Source organism: Lolium rigidum, chromosome 2 (assembly GCF_022539505.1).
Source record: "Lolium rigidum isolate FL_2022 chromosome 2, APGP_CSIRO_Lrig_0.1, whole genome shotgun sequence".
Classification (NCBI taxonomy): Eukaryota; Viridiplantae; Streptophyta; class Magnoliopsida; order Poales; family Poaceae; genus Lolium; species Lolium rigidum.
Window position 1 is genome coordinate 100515980 of NC_061509.1, and position 17081 is coordinate 100533060.

Genomic DNA, 17081 nt, shown 5'->3' on the forward strand with positions numbered 1-17081 from the left:
TGTTCAAACACCTCAACCAGAAAATATCTAGATTCTAGAGATCAATCATGCAAACCAAATTTTAACAAGCTCTATGTAGTTATTCATTAATGAGTACAAGGTACATGATGCAAGAGCTTAAACAAGATCTATATGAGCACAACAATTGCCAAGTATCAAATTATTCAAGACATTAAACCATTTACCACATGTGGCATTTTCCGTTTCCGACCATATAACAATGAATGAAATAGTTCAACTTTCGCAATGAACATTAAAGATGAAGCTAAGAACATATGTGTTCATACGAAACAGCGGAGCGTGACTCTCTCCCAAACAAAGAATGCTAGGATCCGAATTATTCAAACAAAACAAAAACAAAAAATAAAAACAAACAGACGCTCCAAGTAAAGCACATAAGATGTGACGGAATAAAAATATAGTTTCACTAGAGGAACCTGATAAGTTGTCGATGAAGAAGGGATGCCTTGGGCATCCCCAAGCTTAGACACTTGAGTCTTCTTAAAATATGCAGGGATGAACCACGGGGGCATCCCCAAGCTTTGACTTTTCACTCTTCTTGATCATATTGTATCATCCTCCTCTCTTGACCCTTGAAAACTTCCTCCACACTAAACTCGAAACAAACTCATTAGAGGGTCAGTGCATAATTCATATATTCAGAGGTGACATAATCATTCTTAACACTTCTGGACATTGCACAAAGCTACTGAAAGTTAATGGAACAAAGAAATCCATCTAACATAGCAAAACAGACAATGCGAAATAAAAGGCAGAATCTGTCAAAACAGAACAGTTCGTAAAGACGAATTTTAAAGTGGCACCAGACTTGCTCAGATGAAAATTCCCAAATTGAATGAAAGTTGCGTACATATCTGAGGATCACACACGTAATTTGGCAGATTTTTCTGAGCTACCTACAGAGAGGCAGGTCGAAATTCGTGACAGCAAGAAATCTATTTCTGCGCAGCAATCCAAATCTAGTATTGGCTTTACTATCAAAGACTTTACTTGGCACAACAATGCAATAAAATAAAGATAAGGAGAGGTTGCTACAGTAGTAAACAACTTCCAAGACTCAAATATAAAATAAAGTGCAGAAGTAAAATAATGGGTTGTCTCCCATAAGCGCTTTTCTTTAACGCCTTTCAGCTAGGCGCAGAAAGTGTGTATCAAGTATTATCGAGAGATGAAGCATTACCTCGGGCATTGCGCCCACCTTTCTTATTCTTTTTCTTACCCTTTGATTTAGGGAACACATGTCTACCTCCCGGTGTAGAGGTGAATTTTAAGGTGCCTTCTCCCACATCTATGATCGCTCCCAATAGTTTCAAGTGGGATCTTCCGAGTGTGATTTGTCCTGTTCCTACACAATCAATAACAAGATAATCAGTGGATATTGTTCTTCCAAGAATGGTTGTATGCACACCCTTGGCTATTCCCTTAGGAGTTATAACAGAGTTATCAATAAGAGTTATTCCTTCTCCCCCTTCAACGAGTCCCCAAAGTGTCAAAGATTCATAAATACTTTTAGGCATAAGACAAAATTCAGACATAATATCACAGTTGGCATGAAAAGTTTTACCACCAATAACAATTTTAATAGTAGGGTCCCATATTGAAGGTTCAGATTTCACCAAAACTTGATCAAGACGGTTACGAACATCACTATAATTTTTTTCCAAGCAAGATGCACTTGTCTCAAGAGTGTTTAATCTATTATAAATGCTAATAAGAGCTGCATCAAAGTTATTAGCTGAACTATGTGATGCAACCAATTTTTTTATGGCATTAAAAGCTTGATCACCATCGCAATGAAGGAAATCTCCTCCCACTACAGCATCCAAGGCATATCTATAGCGAATCATAAGCCCAAAATAAAAGTTACTAAGGAGCAAACTTAGAGTCATTTGAGGTTCGGCTTTACGATAAGAATCAAAAATTCTGGACCAAGCATCTTTAAAACTCTCCTCATCCCCTTGTTTAAAAGTGAAGACTAATTCCTCAGGTGAAGAAGTAACAGGTGCAGAGCTAGACATGATAACAGAAGTAAAAATGCAAGTAATTTTTTTTTTGTGTTTTTGATATGGAGATCAAGACAGTAAATAAAGTAAAACTAGCAACTAATTTTTTTGTGTTTTGATATAATGCAGCAAACAAAATAGTAAATAAAGTAAAGCAAGACAAAAACAAAGTAAAGAGATTGGAAGTGGAGACTCCCCTTGCAGCGTGTCTTGATCTCCCCGGCAACGGCGCCGTGAAAAAGAGCTTGATTGCGCGTAATTAACACGTCCGTTGGGAACCCCAAGAGGAAGGTATGATGCGCACGAGCAGCAAGTTTTCCCTCGCAAGAAACCAAGGTTATCGAACCAGTAGGAGCCAAGAAGCACGTTGAAGGTTGATGGCGGAGGAGTGTAGTGCGGCGCAACACCAGGGATTCCGGCGCCAACGTGGAACCTCCACAACACAATCACAGAACTTTGCCCCAACGTAACAGCGAGGTTGTCAATCTCACCGGCTTGCTGTAAACAAAGGATTAGATGTATAGTGTGGATGATGATGGTTGTTTGCGAAGAACAAGTAAAGAACAATTGCAGCAGATTGTATTTCAGATGTAAAGAATAGGACCGGGGTCCACAGTTCACTAGCGGTGTCTCTCCCATAAGATAGCGGATGTTGGGTGAACAAATTACGGTTGGGCAATTGACAAATAAAGAAGGCATAACAATGCACATACATATATCATGATGAGTACTATGAGATTTAATCGGGGCATTACGACAAAGTACATAGACCGCTATCCCAGCATGCATCTATGCCTAAAAAGTCCACCTTCAGGTTATCATCCGAACCCCTTCTAGTATTAAGTTGAAAACAACAGACAATTGCATTAAGTATGGTGCGTAATGTAATCAACACAAATATCCTTAGACAAAGCATCGATGTTCTATCCCTAGTGGCAACAACACATCCACAACCTTAGAACTTTCTGTCACTGTCCCAGATTTAATGGAGGCATGAACTCACTATCGAACATAAATACTCCCTCTTGGAGTCACAAGTATCAACTTGGCCAGAGCCTCTACTAGCAACGGAGAGCATGCAAGAACATAAATAACATATATGATAGATTGATAATCAACTTGACATAGTATTCAATATTCATCGGATCCCAACAAACACAACATGAAGGATTACAAATAGATGATCTTGATCATGATAGGAAGCTCACAAGATCTGACATGATAGCACAATGAGGAGAAGACAACCATCTAGCTACTGCTATGGACCCATAGTCCAGGGGTGAACTACTCACACATCGATCCGGAGGCGATCATGGCGATAAAGAGACCTCCGGGAGATGATTCCCCTCTCCGACAGGGTGCCGGAGGCGATCTCCTGAATCCCCCGAGATGGGATTGGCGGCGGCGGCGTCTCTGGAAGGTTTTCCATATCGTGGCTCTCGGTACTGGGGGTTTCGCGACGAAGACTAAATGTAGGCGGAAGGGCAGGTCAGGGGGCCACACGAGGGCCCCACACAACAGGCCGGCGCGGCCAAGGCTTGGGCCGCGCCGCCCTAGTGTGGCGGCGCCTCGTGGCCCCACTTCGTAAGTCCTCCGGTCTTCTGGAAGCTTCGTGGAAAAATAGGCCCCTGGGCGTTGATTTCGTCCAATTCCGAGAATATTTCCTTACTAGGATTTCTGAAACCAAAAACAAGCAGAAAACAAAGAATCGGCTCTTCGGCATCTCGTCAATAGGTTAGTGCCGGAAAATGCATAAATATGACATATAATGTGTATAAAACATGTGAGTATCATCATAAAAGTAGCATGGAACATAAGAAATTATAGATACGTTTGGGACATATCAAGGTGGAGGAGTAGTGATATACCCTAGCATCATAGAGCCGAGCAACATAGAACTTACCTAAATAAGTTGTTGAGCTCTCTTTCATCTATAGTTATGAGTTGTAATCGTACTTAAGTAGTATCTTAGGGTGTTCTCATAGGACCTGTGAGAATACCAACTTGTTAAGACAATGTTTGTAATAATATATGGAGTGTTATGACCTGCAATGTTTCTATTGTACCACTCTGAGGGATATGGCAATTGTGAAGAAGTCCCTTCACAAAGATCATATTAACGACTTGTATACTACAACATGCATTGGTATGCTGGGTCACCGCACGGGTCCTCAATCTCCTCCGCCAATGGCTCGAGAAGGCATGCCGGCAACATCGACATCCTTAGCGGGTCCATGTACCGCGTGTACGCGCCGCCCATGTTGTGGGGTGGGGAATGCCCACCCTTCCCACTCCTCCTCCGACGGCATCTGGGGCAGCGCCGCTTGCTCATGCCTCTCATAGTCGACGTTATCGTCACTGAGGCCCTCCATGTGAGCATCTATGGATTGACGACGAGCATCGTTCTCGGCTTCAACCCATCTCACCCAAGGTGGCGGACGCGTACGCGGGCTCCCATCGCAGATCAAGCGGCGGGAAGCCCCTGTGTCGCAAGATTTCACAGTTGCGCACTGGCTAGTGCGCTGAGATTGTCGTAACAAGCACCCTATCCTGGCTCTAATGCCACCTTGGCTGGTGGACATGTGACGAGAGCAGCGGCTGGCCCACCTCGGCGAACGGCCGCGCCACCTCCACTTCGATGTAGGCATGCCGCTCGGAGCATTTCACGGGAGGTGGTCGCGCTGCCCTGGCCGTGGGCATGCAGAAAATGGTGTTCGCCGCCCGCCTCGTGGTTGTTGCGTCCAGGGCGAAACCAGCGGTCTCTCTTTGCCATTGGGACTGGTGAGAAGCTTCCGAGGATGTCGACTGGATACTGGAGAGAGTGACAGATGGTGCCTCGAAAATGACGGGCCCTATTAAGAAGGACGTGGCTGTGGGCAAGACACGTGGACCCGTGTATGTTCCCCTCCTTGGCCGCTTAAGCATTAGCCCGGGAAGATGAAGGTAGGACAAGCGCCCTGTATCCAGCCATCGCAAAGCCAGCCCAAATGGGGTCCAAACGAACAGAATCGACCGCGGGTCGCCGTTGGGCCTCACAATTACGCCCCACATATAGCAATGGACATAATATGTTTTTTTCGGGCCTCCATTGGAGATGGCCTAACGACATCTCCAGCGGCCCTACGCAAACAAACCGAAGCGGTCCGTTTTGGTTTGCATGGACATGCAGAGAGTAAACCCCAGCTCAGGGGCCCAATGCAATTGAATCGCCATAGACACAACGTGAACCACATGTGTGTCCACGTCTTGTCGCATCGGGCCCACCTAGTGCCAGGTCAGCGGACGCTTCTGATCCCCTCCCGCTCGTTGGTCCCTGCGACATCATCAATGACACACTTTGACTTTTGTGGCCTCGCCATGACTAGCGGGCAATGGCTGGTCATCTGCGCCGCCATCTATGGCACTCTCTAGGAGTCTAGCGCCAACATTGAAAGCTGCTGCGCCTTCCGCCCTTTTGAGGGCAGCGGCATCATCCTACCATCGCCCACAACACGTAGCACCCTCCATGACAACCATGGGCAATGGGGTTGTGGCCATGGAGGAAGCCCAAGCACGCCCACAAGGCGGGGTCGTCGACAGACAAGCCTAAGAAGCCACACAACCGCATCCCCATCGATGTGGATGTAGCGCGGGTGCTCTACAACAATAGACCAACTGGGGGGGACTAGCTGGTGGCTCCTCAACTTTTGGAGGGTGTCGATGCCGCCGGAGCCAAGGAGGGGCTGAGAGCAGTGTCAGGAGATCGCTCGCCACAAAGGCCTCCGATGTGCATGGGCCGCCCTGCATGGCCCTGCTATGCCACTACCCATATGCCGGAAGGGCTGTCTGAGGAAGAGGCTGCCAGGCTCGTCACGGAGGCCTCACGTGCACCACCCCCTCCCACGACATGGTCGTCGTGGGATCATTGGCCCATGCATGCCCCAGTCGCTCCTTCTCCGATGGCATAACCTCTGTCGTCATTGGCGTTGAACTGGCCATGGGAGCAGTATTCCACGCCTGCCCCCGGCTGCTCCTCCTCCTCCACCATTGGTATACCCTCTTGTGGTGCCGGCACCCAATTGGCCGTGGGACTTGCCGGTGATCGTGGACCTCACCTAAGAAGACAACAATGAGTAGTAGAGTAGGCTAGGGTTTCGGTCCATTTTAGTTCCGGTGTTTTCTCCCTTTTTAACTATGTAAACTAAGATTTCTATCAACAAAATTTATCATTTTTTTACGTCAGGCCTCAGGGCTGCCCCTGACCCAAATAGACAAAGGCGGGGCACAACCGATTTTATGTCCGCTGCTCGTCTTAAATAGACCGAAACAAACATATTCAGGGTCTAAAATATGCCAGGCAGCTAGAGATACACTAACTTCTTAATTTTGCTGGACCCGATGAACATGTGCAAGTAGGAACAGGCGCAGACGAGGCTCGAGGGTCAAGGCGCGCACTGGCACATATGGGATCTAGGTCAGAGAAAATAAGGCAAGGACCGAGACGAGAACATTGCCCGTAGAAAATGACGAGCCCAACAGACCGGCCAGTCCGCCTGTCCAAGTTCTAGGAATTCAGACGGGAAGTTGTCATGAAACCACAGCGAAGGAGCGGGACTGACCCAGCTCCTTTGTTGGTCATCATTTGTTCAGGTCAAAAGCCTTCACAAAGCACCCTTGGATGTAGTTTTCAGACTCGCTCGTGGACAAACATAATCTTCCATTCCATCGCAGGAGGTCTTTCATCACTCATCTGAGTTAATGATCAGGAACCATTTCCCTTGAATTGTCCCAGGCACATCCCTGTAGCAAATGAGCTGAGCTAGGCAGCCCTTCTGATCGATGTTGCTGTTTTCCCAACAGCAGGCTCTCCGGTTACGCATGGATTGTGACTGTTGCTCGTCAGTCTACCCAGGAATTGTATGACGGCACGCTCGAATCCCCTCTGCCTTCCGACGAAAAGAATCTGCATTTTCCTACAAAACGATGCAGATTTTCCCCGTACAAGACCTATGAAGCACGGATACTTGGATACGTATCCGATACGCGATACGGAGATACCGTGATACGGCAATTCTTCAAAAACACAGATACGGGGAAACGTTCATATATATATGTAAATATTTAAAAACATAAATAAATTAAATATTCATCATAGGATTAACATGGATGTGGATGTTTTCCTCCACATCCAACATAGATATTTTAATAATTAAAGAAGTAAACTTCATCTCTAAAAATCACATGAATCAATAGCTAGTAGTTGGGATCAATTTCCTGTAGTTGTTACCGTTGCACATGCTCTAGCTCGAGCTCCCAACTGAAGATCTGTTTGATGGGATGTACTAGCACTAGTCATTGCTTATCTGAATGGAGATGGAATGAATTCAGGGATCAATATCAATCGTTCGATGGGGATGGGGTGGAGTGGAAGGGTCAGCAGTAGAAGATGAGTGGACGGTGGGCTGGCTTATGTACCCCTCGACTATCGCTCAAGTATCCCTTGGGTATCCCTCATGTGTCCGTATTTTTCTTATTTTTCTTTAATTCAAAAATTAGCAGATACGTACAGGATACGTATCGGGAAGTATCTGGGCAGTATCCCGTATCCGAGCAGTATCCGATACCGGTACGGCAAAAAAAGCAAAGTATCCGCGCTTCATAGTACAAGACTACGAGACCAACAGACTGGTCAGTCAGCCTGTTGTGGTCTGAGTCCGAGCAAATCAGACGGAAAGTTATCAATAGATTGGATAGGCTGATGGGAAATTTAGGAGTTGTGGGAGAGGACTCTTTTCGACGAAGAGGCGGAGTTGACCCACGGTCCTGCTCCTGCCTGCCTGTTCGTCATCATGTTGAGGTCAAGCCTTCACAAACACACTTGGGTGTGGTTTTCAAACACCAATGTTCCCGGCTATCACGAGTACGGGAATATTGCAGTACCTCATCCACTGATTTTGTTGGGCTAGTGCGCGAATATACGCGTCTGGTTTTGTATACAACAGGTTGTGGGACTGTATTTTTAGTCCTGGTAGGAACCTTGCTTGGGTCAAAAAATAAATAAACAAAAAAAGTGTTGTAAGAATGTACATGGATCCTGAGTTGAAACTTACTCATGCAAATATTCGTCAGATAATACAGTCATTTACCATGTTTTCCACAATAACAAGATTCAAACTATGTTTTTTTTTACATTCTAACTATTTGGGTAGGTTTTTGGATCATGGTCCCAGTGTAAGCCAGGGGTGATGCCTGTTCGGGCGCAAGTTTGATGTATATTGGAGCACTCTCCGTCGAACCATGATGGCCGAGATTTTGGGACTGACCGTGGTCGATATGAAAGATCCGCTCTAGCTTTGCCCGGTTCTCCTCAAGTCTGGCAGCACCTATCCTTTCGAGAACCTAATTAAGATGCAACATAAATTTTCAAAGTAAACATAAACAATAATATATGACATAATTGGCATCTTCCCTCTGTTTTTATTTACCTTGCGTACTGCTTTAGTCAAAGTTAAACTTTTTAAAATGTGATCAAATACTTAGCAAAATATTACTAATATATACCATATAAAATCTATGATACTCCAAAATCATTATAAATTATATTTCTATATTGTATGTATTTGATATTGTAAATATTGATAATTTTTCTATATTTTTAGTTAACCTTTACTAGGTTTGGTTTTGACTGAACACAAGATACATTAAAAGTGGAGGGACTACATCGCTAAATATAAAAAAAACTACACCCTCCGATGCATATTATTTGTCGCTAATATGGATGTGTCCAGAATTAAAATGTATCTAAGTACATTCATATTCGGAACAATTAATATAGATCGAAGGGAGTATCATAATTTTACCTTGTGAACTATCTTGCCCACGAGAACAAGACCGACTGCCCCTGCAAGGAGACCCATGTCACCCATCGGAACCTGCCTATGCTCGCCTGGAATCCCCACCATGTGCTGGCCTATGAGTGGCGTTTCCTGCAGCGTGTGCATGGACTCATCGAACGCTTTCTCGAGACAAGCGTGCGTTCCCCCTCTCGCCGCCACCGTCATGCGTCTGGAGCCGACTACCGGCGTGACCGCTGGAGTGTGTACCGCTCGTAAACCAGGGTATGCCGGCGTCGTGGTCCTCTTTGTCGTTTTGATCTTCTTCAAATGAAAATCATTAGGTCTCCTTTCTCTAAGCGAGCTTGTTGCAGGTGGTGACCCAAGCAAGGTTCCTACCAAGACTAAAAATACAGTCCCACAACCTGTTGTATACAAAACCCAGATCAAGACAAATAACATCTGAGAGGCGCTTCCTAGAATTTTTTTTTTACTTCAAACATTTCACAGAATATGTAATGGATGCGTCTAGCGCTTGGAAAGCAAGTTAGGAAAATGGCCACTAGAACTATAAAAAAAGGAAGAAAAAAAATGTAATTACAGGTAACTGAATGTGCTATTGCACCATGGTTCCATATGCTATTGCAAGTGCACACATGAAAGGAAACATTCGTGGCAACTGCACTTACAAGAGGATTAAAAAAATGCAATTGAAAAAATGGGCAACAACACTACCTAAAGGACAAAAGGGGCCTCACCCCAGCACTGGCAGAAAGATCCACAAATCAACCTTTGTGATCAAACACAAACAATTCAGCCCAGAACAAGCCACAACAAACAAAAACCACCAACTCTAGTCAGCAAGGGCGGATCTGAAAATATAAAATCTCTTTTACCTAGTATAGTATTTGAGTTAATCCCACGTGTTAGGTGCAAACAAGTTAGACTGGCATATAATTGTGGTCAAAACTCCAAACTAGTGAAGCAACCCGTCTATTTTAGGAGAATGTGAATACAATAGGGAAACTTTTGAGTTTTGCAACCCCACTGATATTATCCTAGATATGCCACTAGCAGCCAGACTGCCAGAATCTTGACAAACCATCCAAGGGTAGAACAATCGACCGAGCGCTAAGATGAATCTTTATCCAAGAACTAGCGAAAGCGACATATCAAATATCTAACAAAAAATCGTAAAAAAATCTAACAAAACACGGTCAGCACTCCTAACAAACGATAAACTTATTTAATATCCAATTGATTCTCCCACAGACACCTACCCCCTTAACAAAATGTAGCGTTGGACAAGCAACAAGGAGCATCAAAACCTGCTACACCATTTCTTGAAAAACAAAGGAAGAATCCAAACCTGCTAACCCAGGCACATTACACTAAAATTGATTTAGACATAGTCGTTGCTGCGTCCCACGGAAGCTTAATTATCATGATGCAGGTAGGAAGACATAGTCGTTGCACACACAAGGGCTAGCTAGCTAACAACATCCATATATATGGCCATATGGGATCATAAAACAGAAAATAAAAACGATATAATGATATGTTTTTCACGCACCTGCAACCTGTGCTGCGTTTAGGGTAGGGCAGCAGGTGCAGACCTCGGCGCAGACTTGGACGAGCGTCTCCTCCAGCGTCGGTACCCGGCAAAGGACGGCCATGATGGCGGCGAAATTAAACCCGCGTCCCTGCCAAACAAATTATTTTGACGACATGCTTATGCTTGAGCCCGATTCGTCACGGATCGGATGAACATGTTTGCATTAAGGTTTAGCAAGGAACATATAAGAATCCCTACGTATTTTCTTATGTGCAACCCAAAATTCGTGCAGCAGTATTTCAAGCGTTGAAAGGTTTTCTAATTTAACTAAACTATTATGCTGAAATTTACCTGTGAACACCAGATTAGGACGATCGAGTACACGCACGCCGCAAAACCTCACCACTAAACCTAGATCTGATTTACTCCCTTCGTATCTAGAAAAAAGTTACGACAGTTATTTTAGAACGGAGGAAGTAGAACGGATTAATATGCTGTCCTTGCGGCGGCTACTCTCCGTGGCAGGTATAGGGATCGATCGTCGCGGTGGGAGTAAAGTGCTCAGAAGCACGAGGAAGATCGGAATCGGAATAGATATGTAATTGCTTGCAGCTTACGTATAGTACAGTAGTTTCCTTTTTTTTTCACGGTACTAGCGTATAGTATCCGAACTATGCACCCCGGTTTCCTCTTCGTGTACGTATGAGTACATGAACACCGGTACTACATCTTCACGAATCACGACCGTACACGTAGGCTTTTGTCACCACCAAACACACTCATTGTCGTCCACCAAACACACTCCCTCTCAATATACGAGGTCAACAATCACCAGTTCCTTCCCGTTTCCGTGATTATCCTCAAGCAGACACAACCAAATCTCCAGTTCAGACGCGCCTGGTTAATTATTATACACTCATACCTAACCTGGTTTGATTGACTCAGTGTGAGTAAGGCACATGGAAAGACTATACTGTCTATACGGTCAAGAAAAATAGCAATAGAAAGTACAGTACAAGACGAGAGAGCACAGTACTTAACGAAAAAAAAACATGACAGCATGCATGTGCCTAGGCCCGACTGAGACACTGAGTGCGTCGAATTCAGGCGGGAAGTCGTCCTGAAAACTGCAACAACCGCGCGTCTTGTAAGTTGTAACAAGGTCAACGGCCGTGTGTTCTGGCCTTCAGGTCAAAGCGTTCACAAATCATGGCGTCATGGTTGGTTGGCGAGATTGCGATTCAACTGAATCACATCACCACGGAAACCTACAGCTCCAGACAGAATATTCGTGGTAGATATCAGACGAGGACTACCAAAAGAACATCCACACAGTTGTGTCAATCCTTTTCTTTCCTCCAAAATGATTGCCTGGGGTAATTCCATGTTCCATCCCCCGATTCATGCAATGAGAAAGAGATCGCCGTCAAGCATTCCACTCAATCTGGATCACTACTCTTATGTTTCCAGTACAAACATTCTCCAGCTATGAGAAGCAACCAAGCATTACAATCAATCTGGATCTCTTATATTTCTAGTGCAGCAGCCAGATGGCATGAAGTTTCGGCATCTCTCTAGTACAGCAGCCATGTGGCATGAAGTTTCAGCATCTCAGGCACAATCACGTAACTTATCAAGACTGGGATAGCTTAAAAATATAGGGCTGTTATATGATGCGGTTCTAAGGACAGACATGAAAAGATCTTGCAGATCAAACGCTAGAGACTGCTAGTGCGAATAAGACTCATGATGATGGCTCTAGCAGCCCATTGCTCGTGTCGTCTTCATCATATCTGGCCCGATGCTTTCGAGCAAGCAGGTACTTCTCGAACTCCTTCAGGTAATCCAGGAGCAGCACGATGGTGAAGAGAAGGAACCCACCAAAGTAGTTGCCGCCGCCACCGCCCCCTCCACCCCCACCGCCTCCTTTGCCAAAACGGAACGGAGGGAACCCACCGCTTCCATCATCCAGTTTAGGTGCTTGAGTTTTACCTACATCACAGGAGTGAAACCAGTAAGTTCTAGTCGATTGCCCGCTATGATGAGTAGAACAAAATCCATGGGGTGTGAGAACTGCAAGAATAAGAAGCACCTTTGGGATCAGATCGCTTAGCAGTCGCAGTTGAAGATTTGCGCTGAACACTCTGGGTTTGAGCAGCTTTGCATCTTACACTCTGCAGCAAATAGAGTTGTCAACTAAAGAATCTATACTGGAGCAGGTCATAAGCAATTAACCAAGCTAGCCCTTGCCCTTCCAATTTGGGCGCTCACAAGTGAAGAAAAGCATCACAAAGTCACCTGATACACTATATTTATATTTCACAGAGCTATAAAATCAATAGGTACAAAGTGAACCATGAGAGACCTGTGATCTGTTCTACTCCCAACTTCACATTTTGGACATGAAAATATCATAGTAATAGATACTCCTTCTAAATTAAAATCTAACAATCTAATAAGAAATAATGAAATTTGAGTGCTAAGCTCCGAACGTTGTACTCAATTTACGTATAGGCTGATTCAAACAGATATGGTACCATCAAATATTCTGACGTACCCTCACTGTTGCTTTAGTAGAAAATTCCCCTTTAAATGAGATGCAGTTAACTTGAGTTCTCTGAAATTGTGAACCTACATAAGCAGTAAAATAATCATAAGCATCTCAAATGACACAAGCAGGGATAAAAACAAATACCTATATGAAAATGCTAGGCAAGACAGCATTCAAATGCGATATTCTCATGTGATAAGACCTATAACTTCTCAGAGGCGAAATGGTGTGATCTGAAGCTTTCAAATTTCAATACCATAATAGTTGTACCGAGTTTCCTGAACAACATCATCAGGGCTGTACAGCTGTGAATGAGGCAATAAGCTGGTATTGCAAACTAGCAGATAATGAAAAGCTTTTCCAAATGTTGTAACCAAATAACTTTTTCCACGGAGAGGAGCGAAACAGCAAATACGGGCAGTGAGGAAAGGAGAGTGAAATCACTTAACAAAGCAGTGATTTCAGAGTGATAGACTAGTTTAAGGACAAACTTAACATAATTTTACCTCAATACATTAGTAACTGTTTCCCTTACAAACACTACAATTTTTGTCCTACAGTTTAACAACTATTTCCGGTTGTTCTTAGAACCGCGAAAGTACCTGTTTCTATACTCTAGAATAGGAAGAAGCCAACAAGGAATCCAAAGAATAATCGGAGAAAACATATATCGACAAAATTGAGTATGAGAAAACTCATTCGCAGCCCCCGGACCTTTTGCTAAAGTAACTCAAAGGTCAAGGCTACATCAGGAACATTGCAAAGAAAAAGGAAATTGTTAGGGTCCGCTCATAATACAGAAACTTCACAGAAAATAGTTCAATCCTGGCAAGACTCAGGAAGTTCTCCATGGTTGCGAAAACATGTAAAATTACCACTTTCATTTATCTTTATGATTATTAGGTCTCATACTGGATGATGCTGGATCAATTAAAAACTTTCACACTGAGAAGCTTGTCACGACAGACACCAAAATATTAAAATACACCAGCATACAATTGCAATTAGCTAAACAGCCACGGGATGGAAAATAGCAGATAAGTTATGTATCTGTAAGGTGATTCAATTTTTATCAATTATGAACCAGATTTTGTTTTACCCATCCGTCAACATCCAATCACATGGCATGTAAATCTCTCCACAGGTTCAATGATCACAAGAATTGACTTAGAACTTGAACCATTCGTGACTAGGTTACCTTGAATTCTGCTAGTAAAACCATTCGTGACTACGGTTCCTGGCAACAAGCCTGTGGCAAGCGATGACATGGTGTCGACAAGTCAAGACCTGCAATGTCTGAACACATGAAAACATTGTTAGACTTGACAAATGCAACAAGGTGGTGTTCTGGGTCAACAAAACTGCAAGATAAACATGACGGATATCACGTATCAGAGGATCTGGTGGTGTGGTGGTTATCGAATTTGTTTGAAAAAAAAAAGAATTACTTTCAATACAAGGTCCAAAAGAATTGATGATGTTCATAAAATGTTACTGCCCAAGACGTAATAGTCGAAAGTTTCCCATCCTACAGGCTTACTCACTTTGGCACTTAACTCGCTTATTATGCTACTAGGAATCATCACGGCGGGCCAATAGATTGAGCAAAACTTCCCCGCTACCAAAAAAAAAAGTATTGAGCAAAACTGTTTTCGATCTTTGGGGGTGGGTCGATTCGGTACGAATTAACCTACGCGTACTCGCAGCAGGAAGCCGCGTGATGTCTCGACCGCAGACCACGAACTGGCTGAGGCGAGAGGCGAGGCCCCGGCTTGCCGAATCAAACCAGGGAAAAAAAAATTGAAACACGAGAGAGGGGGAGCAGTGGTACGCACGCACGAACGAAGGACGGCCGCCGCGGGAGGGAAGCGGTGATGAATTGATCTCGGCGCTGGAATCGGGAGCGCTCTCTCTCGGCGCCGGCGGAGAGGAGGAGGAGGAGGGCTTCGCGTGCGGACAATCGACGGATCGGCAGACGGCACCGCCTGGACGACCGGCCGTCGCAGGTGGCGGCGCGCGTGAGCAACCGTCTGGGCCGGGCCACGGTTGACTGGATTTTCTGGGCCTTATGGGCCTCAATTTGAGGCCCACTACGCGTGGCCGGCAGCCCAGTAGGTCATCATCTGCGGCTAAACCCCAGACCTCTCCCTAATCCTCTCCTCCCTGGCTGCGCACCTTCGCCTGCAAAAAATGGCGATCTCGGCCGTCGGCGCCCGATCTAGGGTCATAGCGCGCGTTCTCTCCTCCTCCCTCCTCGGCCGCGCCGGAGTCCTCCCCACCGCCCGCCGCGCCTCCTGCATCAACAGGTAAGGTCCCGTAACGCCTCCGCTTCCGTCCAGACTCGCCGCCATTCGAGCCCCCTTCTGAGTTCTGACCCCGTGCTCACGTGGCAGGTTGCCCCTGGTGTCCGGGACGTTGCTCTCCGCGCTCCCTCTCCACAGCGCCATCGCGTCCGCGCGGTTACGATCCGCGATCGCCCCCGAGTCCCAGAGCTGGGGGTTGGTCCCCCAAGGTGCGCCCTCTCTGCTTTGCTTTGCTCTGTGCTTGGATTGGAATGGCTTTGTCGGCGGATTTTAGTACAGTGCTCCCCTCTAGATAGTGATAGAAACTGTAAGGCACACTAGCTGTGGAGGGGTTGAATTTCCAAGGAGCAGCGATGAACTGCATCTGCATTTGTACTACTCCCTGGCTCCCCATTTTTCGGATGGTTATGGTGTACCTTGAAAAGGAGAGATTGGTTATTGTTCACCACCTTCTCGTATAATTCAAGATTGCTACTAGGGTTTAAACTGCTACATGTCGAAACAAGAAATCATCTGTATTCTAGCTCTGTAGGAAATTGTTATGTTCTCATTCCCTGAAAATAAATGCTATGTTCTTTACATGAAGCTCTTTAGTTTTAAGATAATGGTGAAGCAATTAAAATCATCACAGTAAAATGATTGGGATTTTCCAGTCTCTTAGAAATTCCTCCTAGTAAGCTTGGAACCTTTCCTGATTTGTTGGAAGCGTAGGTCTCTTTTGATACCCTTCATGGGAGATGGCTATTGGCTTTTGTTAGGTGTTTTTGGTGATGTGCGAGTAGATAGAGTGAATGAAGAAAATGACTGCAGTGTGCACTTAGTTCGTGGCACGGTTGGAAAATTTTTGGTCGACATAAGATTATAATATGTACTTATCCATCCAAAAGAAAACGTACAGGAATAGACATGAGCACTTCTGTTAATAATATTAACCTTAACGCCAATCCTTTATCCTAATCTTGCTTGAGACATTAGGTGATTCCTGACTAAAATTATATAGTATATGTTTTATTTTGTGCTTTCCTGGTTGGATTAACAAAATACGTGTCTGTTGTTTGGGGCCTTTAGACTTGCTTTGGACAACAAATAAACTGCACTACTAATTTGTACCTGAAGAATATTTTCGTCTTCTGTTTTGCAGGAAACTGCATGCCTTTATGAAAGCACACCATTTCCCCACTTGATGTTGTAACCATCCAAACATTTAGCAACCTTTTGAATTATCGTAATGTTAGTTCTACAATCAAAACCGCGGTTGAGCTTATGAGCAGCTGTCTTCCTATGAATATAGGAATGAGGACGCGTCAAGCTGTCTTGCATTGATGTTAACAGATAAATGGATTAATCTGTGGATTACTTTCTGTGCTATATCGCACTGTTTAATGTCATGCTCACGTGATCCCGTATTGCGGCCAATGCTATCCAGAGTGACATTGAATTATGGCATCTTCCTTGAAATATCTCTTTCGTTATTTTTTAATTGAAAGCATCTTCTTGTGCTCCACTAGTTCAGCAAGTTATTTCATGTAAGCAATAGTTGTTTCCAAAGCAATAAGTGGAACACCCCACACTTGTCTTTTGTTCTCTTTACCATTTGGTTGACTACAGGCTTCTGGCCATAACAGTACCAAAATGGTAGAAAAATAGATGCCCATTGAAACATCCATTTTGTTTAGTGTAAGTCGGGTTGTGCTGAAACTGTCTTTTATTTGTTCAAGGATTCTTGCTCAATCCTTCTGTGTGCCTTTGCTCAATATTCATTGTGCTCAGTCAGACTTTGGAGATGGCAGGCGTGTCTTGTTATACGCATGCTGTATGATATGGTTAGATACTAGG

General features: G+C 44.5%; 2 protein-coding genes across 2 annotated transcripts; one reads left to right on the top strand and one right to left on the bottom strand.

The window, feature by feature from the left end:
• Positions 1-11717: 11717 nt before the first annotated feature.
• On the bottom strand, positions 11718-14913 carry LOC124687001 (protein FERTILITY RESTORER RF2, mitochondrial-like). Its single transcript, XM_047220857.1, has 5 exons — positions 14778-14913; positions 14141-14238; positions 12949-13022; positions 12484-12565; positions 11718-12383 (listed from the first exon to the last, which is right to left on the bottom strand). Exons 2-5 carry the CDS (start codon positions 14208-14210, stop codon positions 12136-12138), a joined length of 474 nt encoding a protein of 157 aa, XP_047076813.1. The 5' UTR covers positions 14211-14238; positions 14778-14913; the 3' UTR covers positions 11718-12135.
• A 209-nt stretch (positions 14914-15122) lies between these two features.
• On the top strand, positions 15123-16667 carry LOC124687002. The gene is made up of 3 exons (XM_047220858.1): positions 15123-15248; positions 15336-15454; positions 16387-16667. Exons 1-3 carry the CDS (start codon positions 15133-15135, stop codon positions 16404-16406), a joined length of 255 nt encoding a protein of 84 aa, XP_047076814.1. The 5' UTR covers positions 15123-15132; the 3' UTR covers positions 16407-16667.
• The last annotated feature ends 414 nt before the right edge of the window (positions 16668-17081 follow it).

Coding starts and splice junctions, on each gene's coding strand:
- LOC124687001 (XM_047220857.1), bottom strand. CDS start 14,210: ATGTCATCGCTTGCCACAGGCTTGTTGCCAGGAACCGTAGTCACGAAT. Junction 13,023..14,140: donor TTTTACTAGCAGAATTCAAG/GTAACCTAGTCA, acceptor CTGCTTATGTAG/GTTCACAATTTCAGAGAACT. Junction 12,566..12,948: donor CTACTAAAGCAACAGTGAGG/GTACGTCAGAAT, acceptor TATTTGCTGCAG/AGTGTAAGATGCAAAGCTGC.
- LOC124687002 (XM_047220858.1), top strand. CDS start 15,133: ATGGCGATCTCGGCCGTCGGCGCCCGATCTAGGGTCATAGCGCGCGTT. Junction 15,249..15,335: donor CGCGCCTCCTGCATCAACAG/GTAAGGTCCCGT, acceptor CTCACGTGGCAG/GTTGCCCCTGGTGTCCGGGA. Junction 15,455..16,386: donor CTGGGGGTTGGTCCCCCAAG/GTGCGCCCTCTC, acceptor TCTGTTTTGCAG/GAAACTGCATGCCTTTATGA.